The 16,568-nt window shown below is 42.3% G+C and overlaps 1 protein-coding gene across 1 annotated transcript in view; it reads right to left on the bottom strand.

Annotated features, from left to right (window-relative positions):
* Positions 1-8,746: 8,746 nt before the first annotated feature.
* LOC145861719 (cadherin-23-like) overlaps positions 8,747-16,568 on the bottom strand; it is a 55,939-nt gene continuing 48,117 nt past the window's right edge. The window contains exons 6-7 of the mRNA XM_082964670.1: positions 9,399-9,518; positions 8,747-9,123 (exon numbers count right to left, since the gene is read on the bottom strand). Coding sequence (XP_082820796.1) covers positions 8,935-9,123; positions 9,399-9,518 — 309 coding nt within the window. The 3' untranslated portion in view covers positions 8,747-8,934. The remainder of the gene's footprint in view (positions 9,124-9,398; positions 9,519-16,568) is intronic.

The raw sequence follows: 16,568 nt of genomic DNA on the forward strand, positions 1-16,568 counted from the left end.
TTAAAAGAAGCCTGGTGGCATGTCTGGTGGGGTAAGTGTGTGTGTCAGAGCTGTGTGTAAATTGACTATGGAAACAATTTGGGATTTTCAACACATTAACCTGTTATGGCTAGGGGGCAGTATTTTCACAGCCGGATAAAAAACGTACCCGATTTAATGTTTCTTATAAAAAGAAGAAGTGATGCAGTCGGTCTCTCCTCAACTCTTAGCCAAGAGATATTGGCATGCATAGCATTTATATTAGCCCTCAAACGTATCTCATGCTGCTGGTGCACTGGTGGGAAAATGGACTGCACAGAATGGTGGTGGAGGCTCAGGTGAGAGATGTGTGTTTGGGAAAATCTGTTAATTCCCCAGATGTGTCACACTCTGATCTGTTTCACCTGTCTTTGTGCTTGTCTCCACCCCTCCTGGTGTCACCCAACTTCCCTATTATCCCCTGTGTATTTAGACCTGTGTTCTCTATTTGTCTGTTGCCAGTTTGTTTTGTTTGTGATACCTAGCACCGTTTGTTCCCTCTGCTCTTGACTGTTTCTTGCGCCTGTTTTCTAGTCCTTCCCGGTTTTTACCGTTCTGCCTGCCCTTAGCCTGAGCCTGCCTGCCGTTCTGTACCTTACCCCACCTTATTTGATTATTGACCCTTGCCTCCCTGACCCTGAGACTGCCTGCCGTTCTGGACCCTTTGCACCCTCTCTGGATCATTGAGCCCTGTCTGCCTTTGACCTGTCATTTGTCTGCCCCTGTATTAAAAATAAACTTTTGTTTCTTCGACACTGTCTGCATCTGGGTCATAGCTGAAACGTGATAGTACGAACTGGCCATGACTGACCCAGCAGACTCGGACCAGCTTCGCAATGCCCTCTCCTCCCAAGGAGCCACGTTTGGAAGGCTCGAGGAGTTGTTTCGTGGTGTTATGGAAGGGTTCCAGACCTTGGCCGAATGTCACGACCGAGCATTGAACACATTTCTGGAGCAATTCCGTGGGTTGTCTACTATGCAGCCTACCATGACGGTAACCTCCCAGCACCTTCAGTAACCCGGCTGTTAGCAGTGTCATCACCCCGGTTTCCCGAGAACCCCGCTTACCTCCCTTGGAGCGCTTCGATGGAGAATCGGGCACCTGTCGGGTGTTTCTCACTTAGTGTTCACTCATCATCGAGCTGCAGGCCTCCTTCTTCCCCGTGGACCAATAGAGTACCTCATCATGCTGATGTCCGGGAGGGCTCTCGCCTGGGCTATGGCTGTATGGGAACATCAGTCGGCCATATGCTCCAGTCTGGAGGAGTTCGTGGCAGAGGTAAAGAAGGTTTTTGATGCTCCATTGTCCGGGAGAGAGGCTGCCCGGAAGTTACTCCAGCTTCGGCAAGGCTCCCGCAGTGTGGCAGACTACACAGTGGATTTCCGCACACTGGCAACTGAGAGTGCCTGGAACCCGGAAGCACTGTTGACATGTTCCTGCACGGAGTTTCGGAGGAAGTAAAGGATGTTGCTCAATTGCTGAGAGAATCCGAGGCTACCTGAGTTCACCTCTTCCCGAGCCCATGCAACTAGGCAGAGCTAGGCTGTCTCCAGCTGAACGGCTATACAGGCTTTACATTAAGAGCTGCCTGTATTGCGGGACTACTGGTCATTTCATCTCCACCTGTTCACTAAAAGACCAGGCTCACCGGTAGGAGCGAGTACTCTGGTGGGCCATACGGAGAATTTTTCCTCTCCCAGCATCACTTTTCATGCCATGGTGCTGTGGGGGAACCAGTCGAAATCTCTCCGGGTCCTCATCGACTCTGGGGCCGATGAGAGCTTCATGGATGCTGGCTTCCGAGCTGGATATCCCCACTCAGTCCCTCTCCATTCCCATGGACGTTAGAGCACTGGATGGGCGCCTATAGGCCGGGTCACCCACAATACCACCCCCATCAACCTACACTATATTTCAAAAGTTTGTGTTCACTTAGAAATTTCCTTGTTTTTGAAAGAAAAGCCACTTTTTTTGTCCATTAAAATAACATCAGATTGATCAGAAATACATGATCCCCTGTGCATGTTTGCGGCTCCATCAGGGGGGACACATGCGAGATTGGACTAGTTCAGAATGTTCTCATTCCTAAAGGTCTGAATAGGGCTGGGCAAAATATCATATCATGGCATTATTCACATATTTGACAGTATGACAGTATTTTATATTTTTGATTAATACAGGTTCTAAATTTGCTTGATGAGTAGTGCGTGACCCTAGGGTGGCAAAACATACAGTTGAAGTCGGAAGTTTACATACACTTACGTTGGAGTCATTAAAACTCTTTTTTCAACCACTCAACAATTGTATTGTTAACAAACTATAGTTTTGGCAAGTCGGTTAGGACATCTACTTTGTGCATGACACAAGTAATTTTTCCAACTATTGTTTACAGACAGATTATTTCACTTGTAATTCACTGTATCACAATTCCAGTGGGTGAAAAGTTTACATACACTAAGTTGACTGTGCCTTTAAACAGCTTGGAAAATTCCAGAAAATGATGTCATGGCTTTAAAAGCTTCTGATAGGCTAATTGACATAATTTGAGTCAATTCAACTTAAACCTAAAATAATGTCCTGCATTTCAATAAATGTCTGCATTTCCTGCACTCATTTGAGATCATTTCTACACTGCCACAATATGGGTAAAAATACTAAGCCTTATTTTTAACCAAATGTTGCAATTGTGATTTATATCAAAACACTTCAATGAACTTTTGGAATCATGGACACAGAATGTTTATTTTAATTCTATAGTTACAATATAAATAATAGTGGGCTAGCCAGCTAACCAAATTTAGCTTAACTTGCAAAGAAAATACAAACTAGCTGTTTGCAGATGTAAGAAACACAAACTAATATTGTAATTATATAACGCTTGTGGATTTATATTAAGATCAAAGTGGAAACAACATTGTTGTCATCAACATCGTTGCATGTGCTGCATTGACCATGCAGACTGAACAAAAGTGTCTTGTGGTCAAGCAACAACAAATGCGCTCCTTGAGTGACAGGGGGTTGGACTTGGTCTGTGTGGAAAGCAGCATGGAGAGACGGGGAGCGGAGAGGAATGACTCAAGTAGCGGAGTAACTATAAAAATGGATGTTACACATAGCGTATCACATTTAACAAACCAAACATTCAAATACCGTTATAGAAGGTAAATTAAAAACCCAAGCCGGTCTTTGAATAAATACTGGTATATCCTCTCTGGGCTAGGCGGGACGAATTCGTCCCACCTACGTAACAGCCACTTGCAGCCTGTGGCGCGATTTTCAAATACCTTAAAAATCCTATTACTTCAATTTCTCAAACATATGACTATTTTACAGCTATTTAAAGACAAGACTCTCGTTAATCTAACCACACTGTCCGATTTCAAAAAGGATTTACAACGAAAGCAAAACATTAGATTATGTCAGCAGAGTACCAAGCCAGAAATAATCAGACACCCATTTTTCAAGCCAGCATATAATGTCACCAAAACCCAGAAGACAGCTAAATGCAGCACTCACCTTTGATGATCTTCATCAGATGACAACCCTAGGACATTATGTTATACAATACATGCATGTTTTGTTCAATCAAGTTCATATTTATATCAAAAACCAGCTTTTTACATTAGCATGTGACGTTCAGAACTAGCATACCCCCCGCAAACTTCCGGGGAATTCGCTAACATTTGACTAAATTACTCACGATAAACGTTCACAAAAAGCATAACAATTATTTTAAGAATTATAGATACAGACCTCCTCTATGCACTCGATATGTCCGATTTTAAAATAGCTTTTTGGTGAAAGCACATTTTGCAATATTCTAAGTACATAGCCCAGGCATCACGGGCTCGCTATTTAGACACCCGGCAAGTTTAGCACTCACCATAATCATATTTACTATTATAAAAGTTTCATTACCTTTTGTTGTCTTCGTCAGAATGCACACCCAGGACTGCTACTTCAATAACAAATGTTGGTTTGGTCCAAAATAATCCATCGTTATATCTGAATAGCGGCGTTTTGTTCGTGCGTTCCAGACACTATCCGAAATGGTAAAGAAGTGTCGTGCGCATGGCGCAATTCGTGACAATAAAATTCTAAATATTCCATTACCGTACTTCGAAGCATGTCAACCGCTGTTTAAAATCAATTTTTACGCCATTTTTCTCGTAGAAAAGCGATAATATTCCGACAGGGAATCTCCTTTTCGGCAAACAGAGGAAAAAAATCACAAAGGCGGGGGCGGTCGGGTCACGCGCATAAGCCCTTGAGAGAGTCCCTTGATCGGCCACTTGAGAAAGGCGATAATGTGTTTCAGCCTGGGGCTGGAATGACGACATTCTGTTTTTTCCCGGGCTCTGAGCGCCTATGGACGACGTGGGAAGTGTCACGTTAGAGCAGAGATCCTTAGTAAAAGATAGAGATGGAAAAGAAGTTCAAGAAATGGTCAGACAGGCCACTTCCTGTAAAGGAATCTCTCAGGTTTTGACCTGCCATTTGAGTTCTGTTATACTCACAGACACCATTCAAACAGTTTTAGAAACTTTAGGGTGTTTTCTATCCATATGTAATAAGTATATGCATATTCTAGTTACTGGGTAGGAGTGGTAACCAGATTAAATCGGGTATGTTTTTTATCCAGCCGTGTCAATACTGCCCCCTAGCCCTAACAGGATATAGTAAAATACGGTATACTGCCCAGCCCTAGGTCTGAAATGCATTCAACACATCATCTCCACTCGTTTGACCTTGCTGTGGTAATAGGCACAAAAGTACTTCCCGATAAGATTCCTCTTTCGGGAACAGAATGCATACGCATAACTGAGCAATGTCACAAACATCCGTGTTTTAGTCCAATGCTCTGCTGGTAAACGGAGCCGCTGATATATCCTTGTTTATCTGCTTACCAATGTCTTTTCCTATTTCTTCAACCCTTCTTATTATGGTTGTCTGATAGTTGTAGTCCTTTCATTTGCTTTAGAATATCATCTTCGTTACTGAAGTCAGCATACATTATTTCTGCTGAAGACAAAAAGCACTCTTTCACTATGTCTGTGTTGATAAAGGCCTTCTTTTGCCTAGCCAAGATCCATGCAATCTCATATGCTGCCTCTGTCAGTTTCTCTGCAGAAGAGGTCGTTCTGTCCATCAGCGGTTGCTGTCCTTTCAGCAAAGCAGTAAGTTGTTGAATATAATTTTTTCGTAGGTCCCTGCCAGGTGGATATTTCTCTTTGTATGTGTGGTATTGAAATGGCATCTAAATGACCACTTTTAAAACCTGCGCACGTCTTCTTGCCAATTAAACAAAGTGGGTTTGTGCCATGAAGTACAAAGAACAATTCTGTTGTCCATTTTTTTTAAACATATGATTTATCTTTCAACAGCCGTACCTTTCTCTTTTTGCTAGCTTGTCCCTCATTTGTGTGCGCAGCTCTACTAATAGCTTCTTCATCCTCATCCTAATTATTTGTAGTGGCAGTTTGCTCATTATTATGTTTTTGCTTGTGCTTGACTACTTCAAATCGATCAATTTTAAATGTTCGATTCGGCCAAAGATAGTGATAAATATTTACTTTGATGTGGTCCAAAAAATGTGCAGTAGAGTGGACTAAACTGCTGCTTCTCTCGGCCCTCCACCTCTCGCCTCCATCGCTAGCCTAGTTTAAAGCAAAGCAACAGTTTACTCGACTGCACATGTTGATGCAGCAGCTCAACAACTTATATAATGCCACATATTGGGTGAGTGTAATAATGCAGTTTGTGTAATTTGAATGCTCGGAAACTATTGGACATTTTGCTGTATTTGGTAGTCTGTACTGTGAGCCGCCAATCAACGCAATCCGCGCAATGACTATGCCTGGCCTAGCCTATAGAAAGCTGATGGGATCCTCCTATTTTTAAAAGAAGCCATCAAAATTATGTTTTGTCATACAATTGCATAGCATAACCTATTGAAATGTTGCGCAACATGGGCTTATAGGAACACATATTTCATTCCATGCATCAACCAGCTATGAGGAGCTGGCTCTCGCTGCGCAACAGGCGATCCTATTCCGCTAAAACTCTGAATACCAGGGCTCTCATTAAGTGTTTGATTTGATTTTCGATTGTATTGATGTTAGAGTGGTTAGAGGGTCATTATAAACAGGGTGGTTCGAGCCCTGAATGCTGATTGGTTGAAAGCCATGGTAGATCAGACCGTACACCACAGGTATGGCCAAAAATGACTTTTTACTGTTCTAATTATGTTGGTAACCAGTTTATAATACCAATAAGGCACCTCTGGGTTTTGTGGTACATGGCCAATATACCACGGCTAAGGTCTACAGTCGTGGCCAAAAGTTTTGAGAATGACACAAATATTAATTTCACAAAGTTTTCTGCTTCAGTGTCTTTAGATATGTTTGTCAGATGTTACTATGGAATACCGAAGTATAATTACAAGCATTTCACAAAGGCCTTTATTGACAATTACATGAAGTTGATGCAAAGAGTCAATATTTGCAGTGTTGACCCTTCTTTTTAAAGACCTTTGCAATCCTCCCTGGCATGCTGTCAATTAACTTCTGGGCCACATCCTGACTGATGGCAGCCCATTCTTCCATAATCAATGCTTGGAGTTTGTCAGAATTTGTGAGTTTTTGTTTGTCCACCCACCTCTTGAGGATTGACCACAAGTTCTCAATGGGATTAAGGTCTGGGGAGTTTCCTGGCCATGGACCCAAAATATCGATGTTTTGTTCCCCGAGCCACTTAGTTATCACTTGTGCTCCATCATGCTGGAAAACACATTTTTCGTCACCAAACTGTTCCTGGGTGGTTGGGAGAAGTTGCTCTCGGAGGATGTGTTGGTATCATTCTTTATTCATGGCTGTGTTCTTAGGCAAAATTGTGAGTGAGCCCACTCCCTTGGATGAGAAGCAACCCCACAGAATCCCCTTTCCGAATGCCCAAACATTCGGAAAGGGGATTCATCAGAGAAAATGACTTTACCCCAGTCCTCAGCTGTCCAATCCCTGTACATTTTGCAGAATTTTAGTCTGTCCCTGATGTTTATCCTGGAGAGAAGTGGCTTCTTTGCTGCCCTTCTTGACACCAAGCCATCCTCCAAAAGTCTTCACCTCACTGTGCGTGCACTCACACCTGCCTGCTGCCATTCCTGAGCAAGCTCTGTACTGGTGGTGCCCCGATCCCGCAGCTGAATCAACTTTAGGAGATGGTCCTGGCGCTTGCTGGACTTTCTTGGGTGCCCTGAAGCCTTCTCCACAACAATTGAACCCCTCTCCTTGAATTTCTTGATGATCTGATAAATAGTTGATTTAGGTGCAATCTTACTGGCAGCAATATCCTTGCCTGTGAAGCCCTTTTTGTGCAAAGCAATGATGACGCACGTGTTTCCCTTGCAAGTAACCATGTTTGACAGAGGAAGATCAATGATTCCAAGCACCACCCTCCTTTGAAGCTTCCAGTCTGTTATTCGAACTCAATCAGCATGACAGAGTGATCTCCAGCCTTGTCCTCGTCAACACTCACACCTGTGTTAACCTCTTTTGGGTAGGGGGCAGTATTTTGACGTCCGAATGAAAAGCGTGCCCAAAGTAAACTGCCTGTTACTCAGGCACAGAAGCTAGGATATGCATATAATTGGTAGATATGGATAGAAACCACTCTAAAGTTTCTAAAACTGTTACAATAATGTTTGTGAGTATAACATAACTGATATGGCAGCTGAAACCCCGAGGACAAACCATCCCCCCCAAAAAAATCAGCCTACCACTGTTTTCAATGGCTGTCACTTTTATTATAAGGCGAAATCCTCCCATATTGCAGTTCCTAGGGCTTTCACTAGATGTCAACAGTCTTTAGAAAGAGTTTCAGGCTTGTTTTTGAAAAAAAGAAATTGTAGTTTTTCTAGGTGTCTCCCATTTTGGCTGTAGTGTTTCCAAGCGTGTGCAAGAGAGCGCGTTCTTTGGTATTTTTCTCCAGTAAAGACAATAACAATTCTCCGTCTTAAATTGTTTCATTATTTACGTATTAGGGTACCTAAGGTTTGATTATAAATGTTGTTTGACTTGTTTGGAAAAGTTTATTAGTAACGTTTGGGATTCATTTTGTATGCATTTTGATGGAGGGAACCTGGGTGGATTATTGACTGAAGCGCGCCAGCTAAACTGAGTTTTTATAGATATAAAGAAGGACATTATCGAACAAAAGGACCATTTGTGATGTATCTGGGACCTTTCGGGGGGTGCCAACAGAGGTAAGGCATTTATTATATCGCTATTTCTGACTTTCGTGGTACACCTGCCTGGTTGAAATATGTTTTTCATTCTTTTGTATGCGGGGCGCTGTCCTCAGATAATTGCATGGTGAGCTTTCGCCGTAAAGCCTTTTTGGAATCTGACACAGCGGCTGGATTAACAAGAAGTTAAGCTTTATTGTTTATGTATTACACTTGTGATTTTATGAAAGTTAAATATTTATAATTCTGTGGTTTGAATTTCGCACTCTGCAATTTCACCGGATGTTGGCAAGGTGGGACGCTACCATCCCATCTGCCCGTAAGAAGTTAACAAGAGAATCACTGACATGATTCAGGGGCAGAAATGCAGTGGAAATGTTTTTGGGGGATTCAGTTCATTTGCATGGCAAAGAGGGACTTCGCAATTAATTGCAATTCATCTGATCACTCTTCATAACATTCTGGAGTATATGCACATTGCCATCATACAAACTGAGGCAGCAGACTTTGTGAAAATTAATTTTAATTTGTGTCATTCTCAAAACTTTTGGCTACGACTGTAGTTGCCATGACTCAAAGGTAACATGGAATTTGACTGTGGGTCATGACTCATGACTGCTGGTGTGGCGGTAATACGTCACTGTAACAGCCCTAACCCCAACCCACACACATCCTACTCACTCTGGGGGTCACCGGCAGTGATGCTGTACTCCACTTTGCCATTGAGTCCAGAGTCTTGGTCAGTGGCTTTGAGGGTCCAGACCCGGGGCCCCGGCTGGCCCTCTGTTATCTTAAAGGGCCCCTCGTAGACCTTGGGGAAGGTGGGGGACACATCGTTCACATCCAGGACATTCACCAACACCTGGAAAACACCGGTGGAAACAACCTGCTAAGAGATTTGTATGGTCTATATGTATGTTTATGATGTGATTAAAGGGATAGTTCACTTTTTGGAGAAAAACAATGTGGGTCATTAATTTTAATGAACAAAAACTCCTGCAAATATCACAGATTGCAACTTCAATATGATGTGTGTATAAACTACATTAAAAACAATGCCTTGATAAACATGATGTGTATAAAGAGTGATTCTCATGTAGGTGTGTGTGTGTGTCTGTGTTCTGTCATTGTCATCACCGTAGTGCTGGATGTCAGGCGGAGGGCATGGATGGGACACTGGTCTGTTGCTGTGACGACAAGTGCGTAGTGTCCATTGCTGATCTCAAAGTCCAGCTCCTTCACTGCAACAATCTTTCCCTGGACACACACCCATGCACAAAAAAACGACTACTTTAACACTCAACGCTATTCAAAATATTGTACAGTCAGTGTGTTCACAAACTACACACACTACCAGACCTTGGTTTAAATACTTACTGAAATGTTTAACCTCTTACATCTGGACGTTCCGCTAGCGGAACACCTGCTCCAATATCCAATGATATGCGTGGCGCGAATTACAAATTCCTCAAAAATACAAAAACTTCCATTTTTCAAACATATGACTATTTTACAGCATTTTAAAGACAAGACTCTCCTTTATCTAACCACACTGTCCGATTTCAAAAAGGCTTTACAGCGAAAGCAAAACATTAGATTATGTCAGCAGAGTACCCAGCCAGAAATAATCAGACACCCATTTTTCAAGCTAGCATATAATGTCACAAAAAACAAAACCACAGCTAAATGCAGCACTAACCTTTGATGATCTTCATCAGATAACAACCCAAGGACATTGTTATACAATGCATGCATGTTTTGTTCAATCAAGTTCATATTTATATCAAAAACCAGCTTTTTTACATTAGCATGTGACGTTCAGAACTAGCATACCCCTCGCAAACTTCTGGTGAATTTACTAAATTACTCACGCTAAACGTTCACAAAAAACATAACAATTATTTTAAGAATTATAGATACAGAACTCCTCTATGCACTCGATATGTCCGATTTTAAAATAGCTTTTAGGTATAAGCACATTTTGCAATATTCTGAGTAGATAGCCCAGCCATCACGGCTAGCTATTTTGACACCCACCAAGTTTAGCCCTGACCAAACTCCGATTTACTATTAGAAAAGTTTGATTACCTTTGGTGTTCTTCGTCAGAATGCACTCCCAGGACTGCTACTTCAATAACAAATGTTGGTTTGGTTCAAAATAATCCATAGTTATATCCAAACAGCGGCGTTTTGTTCGTGCGTTCAAGACACTATCCGAAGTGTAAATAAGGGTCACGCGCACGACGCATTTCGTGACAAAAGATTTCTAAATATTTCATTACCGTACTTCGAAGCATGTCAACCGCTGTTTAACCTGTTATGGCTAGGGGGCAGTATTTTCACGGCTGGATAAAAAACGTACCCGATTTAATCTGGTTACTACTCCTGCCCAGTAACTAGAATATGCATATAATTATTGGCTTTGGATAGAAAACACTCCAAAGTTTCTAAAACTGTTTGAATGGTGTCTGTGAGTATAACAGAACTCAAATGGCAGGTCAAAACCTGAGAGATTCCTTTACAGGAAGTGGCCTGTCTGACCATTTCTTGAACTTCTTTGCCATCTCTATCTTTTACAAAGGATCTCTGCTCTAACGTGACACTTCCTACGTCTTCCATGGGCGCTCAGAGCCCGGGAAAAACCTGAATGTCGTCATCCCAGCCCCAGGCTGAAACACATTATCAACTTTCTCAAGTGGCCGATCAAGGGACTGTGGGCTTAGGCGCGTGCCCTGGCTGCCCCCGTCTTTGTGATTTTTCCTCTGTTTGCCGAAAAGGAGATTCCCGGTCGGAATATTATCGCTTTTTTACGAGATAAATTGCATAAAAATTGATTTTAACTTCTTGGGGCTATGTGGGACGCTAGCGTGCCACCCGTGGTGCACCCTATCAACAGCAGGTGCATTTCAAGAGTGGCAAATTTGAAACCAAATAAATGTCAAAATTCACATTTTTCAAACATACAACTATCTTACACCCTTTGAAAGATAAACATCTCCTTAATCTAACCACGTTGTCCGATTTCAAAAAGGTTTTACGGCGAAAGCATAAAGTTAGATTATGTTAGGAGAGTACATTGACAATAGCTGTGTGTAATGTTTTGTCAATTCAAAGCCAGGCGTCACCAAAACCATAAAACCAGCTAAAATGATGCACTAACCTTTTACAATCTCCATCAGATGACACTCCTAGGACATTATGTTAGACAATGCATGCATTTTTAGTTCTATCAAGTTCATATTTATATCCAAAAACAGCGTTTTACTATGGCATTGATGTTGAGGAAATCGTTTCCCTCCAATAACCGGTATTCAAGTCAGCACCACAAATTAAATAATTAAAATTAGAAAACATTGGTAAAATATTATATTGTCATTTAAAGAATTATAGATTTACATCTCTTGAACGCAATCAACTTGCCAGATTTAAAAATAACCTTACTGGGAAATCACACTTTGCAATAATCTGAGCACTGCGCTCAGAAAAATATGCTTTGTCTGTATAGCAAACGGCCATGTTGGAGAGATCTAAAATCGAAAATACTATGTAAATAATCCATTACCTTTGATTCTCTTCATCAGATGTCACTTCCAGGAATCCCAGGTCCATAACGAATGTAGTTTTGTTCAAAAAAGCTCATCATTTATATCCAAAAAGCTCCGTGTTGTTAGCACATGATCTAAGCCAGCCGGACTTCTCGTCATGAACGAGGGGAAAAAATATATTTACGTTCGTTCAAACATGTCAAACGTTGTATAGCATAAATCATTAGTGCCTTTTTTAACCAGAACATGAATAATATTCAAGGTGGACGAATGCATTCTCTTTTATAACGTATTGGAACGAGGGTACCCAACATGAACTCGTGCGCCAGAGTCTAATCGGCCATCACCGTTCCATGGCTCTTATTCGGTCAGATCTCACAGTAAAAGACTCAAAACACTTTTTAAAGGCTGGTGACATCTAGTGGAAGCAATAGGAAGTGCCAAAACATTAATCAACCCCTGTGTGTTTCAATGGCATAGGCTTAAAGGTAATTCAACACATCAGGTATCCACTTCCTGTCAGAAAATGTCTCAGGGTTTTGCCTGCCAAATGAGTTCTGTTATACTCACAGACACCATTCAAACAGTTTTAGAAACTTTAGGGTGTTTTCTATCCATATATAATAAGTATATGCATATTCTAGTTACTGGGTAGGATTAGTAACCAGATTAAATCGGGTACGTTTTTTTATCCAGCCGTGAAAATACTGCCCCCTAGCCCCAACAGGTTAATCAGCGGTTGACATGCTTCGAAGTACGATATTGGAATATTTAGATTTTTTTTGTCACGAATTGCGCCATGCGCACGACCCTGATTTACCATTTCGGATAGTGTCTGGGACGCACGAACAAAACGGCGCTATTCGGATATAACGATGGATTATTTTGGACCAAACCAACATTTGTTATTGAAGTAGCAGTCCTGGGAGTGCATTGTGACGAAGACAACAAAAGGTTATCGAACTTTTATAATAGTAAATCTGATATTGGTGAAGGCTAAACTTGCCGGGTGTCTAAATAGCTAGCCCGTGATGGCTGGGCTATGTACTTAGAATATTGCAAAATGTGCTTTCACCAAAAAGCTATTTTAAAATCGGACATATCGAGTGCATAGAGGAGTTCTGTATCTATAATTCTTAAAATAATTGTTATGCTTTTTGTGAACGTTTATCGTGAGTAATTTAGTAAATTGTTAGCAAATTCTCCGGAAGTTTGCGGGGTATGCTAGTTCTGAACGTCACATGCTAATGTAAAAAGCTGGTTTTTGATATAAATATGAACTTGATTGAACAAAACATGCATGTATTGTATAACATAATGTCCTAGGGTTGTCATCTGATGAAGATCATCAAAGGTTCATGCTGCATTTAGCTGTCTTCTGGGTTTTTGTGACATTATATGCTAGCTTGAAAAATGGGTGTCTGATTATTTCTGGCTTGGTACTCTGCTGACATAATCTAATGTTTTGCTTTCGCTGTAAAGCCTTTTTGAAATCGGACAGTGTGGTTAGATTAACGAGAGTCTTGTCTTTAAATAGCTGTAAAATAGTCATATGTTTGAGAAATTGAAGTAATAGGATTTTTAAGGTATTTGAAAACCGCGCCACAGGCTTCAACTGGCTTCAAGTGTTTGCACCTGACAGGACTGTTTGGCTGTCAGTTTTCTTGTTTTGTTTGTATAGTGTTCTTTCTGTGATTAAATATTCTATGATGAACACTAACTCCGCTGCACCTTGGTCTACTCTCTCTCACGACAGCCCTTACAGAATTACCCACCCAAAACGGACCAAGCAGCGGAGGAAGGAGAGGCACCAGGAGAAAAGCTATCTGGAGTCATGGACTTGGGAGGAAATCCTGGACGGGAAAGGACCATGGGCTCAAGCTGGGGATTATCACCGCCCGCAGTGGGAGATCGAGGCGGCGAGAGCTGAGAGGCGCTGGTATGCGGAAAGGGAGTGTAACGGACACGGGAGGCAGCCCCAAAAAATGTGAGATTGGCGGAGTCAGGCGGTAGACCTGAGCCAACTCCTAGTGCTTACCGGAAGCAGCGTGGTACTGGTAAGACACCGTGTTATGCTGTGGAGCGCACGGTGTCCCCAGTGCGCGTTCAAAGCCCGGTGCGCTACATACCAGCTCCCCGCAAGTGCCATGCGAGTGCAGGCATCGAGCCAGAGCGGATGGTGCCAGCTCAGCGCGTCTGGTCTCCAGTGCGCCTCCTCGGTCCAGGTTATCCTGCGCCGGCGTTGCGCACTGTGTCTCCAGAGCGCTGGGAGGGTCCAGTTTGCCCAATGCCTGCTCTCTGCCCGTGCCGGGCCAAAGTGGGCATTCAGCCTGGAGTGTTTATCCTGTGCCTCCTCCTCGGACCAGGCCTCCAGTGGGTCTCCCCATCCTGGGCCGTCCTGTACAACCTCCCAGGACCAGGCCTCCAGTGGGTCTCCCCATCCTGGTCAGTCCTGTGCCTGCTCCACAGACCAGGTCTCCAGTGGGTCTCCCCATCCTGGTCCGTGCTGTGCCACCTCCCAGGACTAGGCCTCTAGTGGGTCTCCCCATCCTGGTCCGTCCTGTGCCAACTCCCAGGACTAGGCCTCCAGCGGGTTATGTTATACAATACATGCATATTTTGTTCAATCAAGTTCATATTTATATCAAAAAACAGCTTTTTACATTAGCATGTGACGTTCAGAACTAGCATACCCCCCGCAAACTTCCGGCGAATTTACTAACAATTTACTAAATTACTCACGATAAACGTTCACAAAAAGCATAACAATTATTTTAAGAATTATAGATACATTACTCCTCTATGCACTCGATATGTCCGATTTTAAAATAGCTTTTCGGTGAAAGCACATTTTGCAATATTCTAAGTACATAGCCCGGCATCACAGGGCTAGCTATTTAGACACCCAGCAGGTTTAGCACTCACCAATATCAGATTTACTATAAGAAAAATGGTCTTACCTTTCCTGTTCTTCGTCAGAATGCACTCCCAGGACTTCTACTTCAATAACAAATGTAGGTTTGGTCCAAAATAATCCATAGTTATGTTCCAACAGCGACGTTTTGTTTGTGCGTCCCAGACACTATCCCAATGGTAAATAACGGTCACGCGCACGGCGCATTTTGTGACAAAAGATTTCTAAATATTTAATTACCGTACTTCGAAGCATGTCAACCGCTGTTTAAAATCAATTTTTATGCAATTTTTCTCGTAAAAAAGCGATAATATTCCGACCGGGAATCTGCAATTAGATAAACAGCCGAAGGAAAATATATCACTTGGTCGAATCGGGCACGCGCCTAATTCCATTGTCCTCTGATGGGCCACTTGGAAAAGGCGATAATGTGTTTCAGCCTGAGGCTGCCTCGTCATCGTTCAGGTTTTTCCCGGGCTCTGAGACCCTATGGCAGCCATAGGAAGTGTCACGGGACAGCTAAGATCCTGACTCTTCAATAAACAGAGACAAGAAGAACGACACCTTGTCAGACAGGCCACTTCGTGCATGAAACCTTCTCAGTTTTTTGCCTGACAAATGAGTTCTGTTATACTCACAGACACCATTCAAACAGTTTTAGAAACTTTAGGGTGTTTTCTATCCATATGTAATAAGTATATGCATATTCTAGTTACTGGGTAGGAGTGGTAACCAGATTAAATCGGGTACGTTTTTTATCCAGCCGTGAAAATACTGCCCCCTAGCCATAACAGGTTAATGTTGGTTGCCAACCGCCATATAAAGTCCAAAGAAGAAGAAGAAGCCTGAAGGAGGAGAGATTACCTAAAACAAACTCGGTTTACCCTTTTATCTGCAGATTAATTGTCAGAGTAGAGGACCTTTTGCATTTCAGGTAAAATAAGAACCCAATGTTGTTATTTTAAATTAGCTAGCAACAGCATGCTAGCTAGTTAAATTGCCATAAATGTTTGCTTATCGACCTGTCCCCAAATTACTGTAGTTGGTTCAGAGTTCGTTTGATATTTCAACCTGCGTGTCCTGACCGCGTCTGGTGTGGGGGGCGCACACCCACAGGCTGTCTGGTCAGCATGTTAGTCTACTATGGTGAGCGAGCGTTGCAGCTTTGCATTTTCAATAAGTATAGATTACCCATTTATTTGTCTCTGCCTGCAAATCGTCATCCTAAAAGGTAGGCTATATCCTATTGGACTATGCAAAATGTGGCAAGTGTCGCTGTCATCATTCTTGCTGCCTCCAGTTCAGTAGCCATACTTGCGAGATCAGTTGCGCGTGTGGTCTCAAATAAATGACGTAGGCTATAGCATATGTATACATGGGTGGAGAAGCACGGGACAGTTATCTTTCCAAGGAAATATACTTCCTAAATAGGCCAGTGATTAGGCTATAGTTTACTACATTGCCTATAAATAGGCCTAAATATTGATCACCCATATTTCTCCATCTGAAAATCATCCCACTCCTAAAAGGTAGTCTATAAAAATAGCTCAAGAGAAAGTGCAAGTCAATCTAACTCTGCTCTCTTCAAACTACATCTAGCATATTGGCAGATATAGCCCATTAATAAAATATAAGGGCCATGTGAAATTCTTTGGTAATTTAACCTATTTCTTAAGGTATTTTTGCGCGTTTGATATTGCCTATAGGGTGCAAAATTGCTGGCAAGTGAGCTACATCACATACGCCTAAAATAACATTGTGGGACTGCAGTTGAGTTTGGGACCAGTTCTTGCGGTAGTGGGTGGGAGCGAGTGTGGGATGAAGAAATCTGTCCTGTACAGACCTCTA

This window comes from Salmo salar, chromosome 18, assembly GCF_965601325.2.
Source record: "Salmo salar chromosome 18, fSalSal1, whole genome shotgun sequence".
NCBI classification, from domain to species: domain Eukaryota; kingdom Metazoa; phylum Chordata; class Actinopteri; order Salmoniformes; family Salmonidae; genus Salmo; species Salmo salar.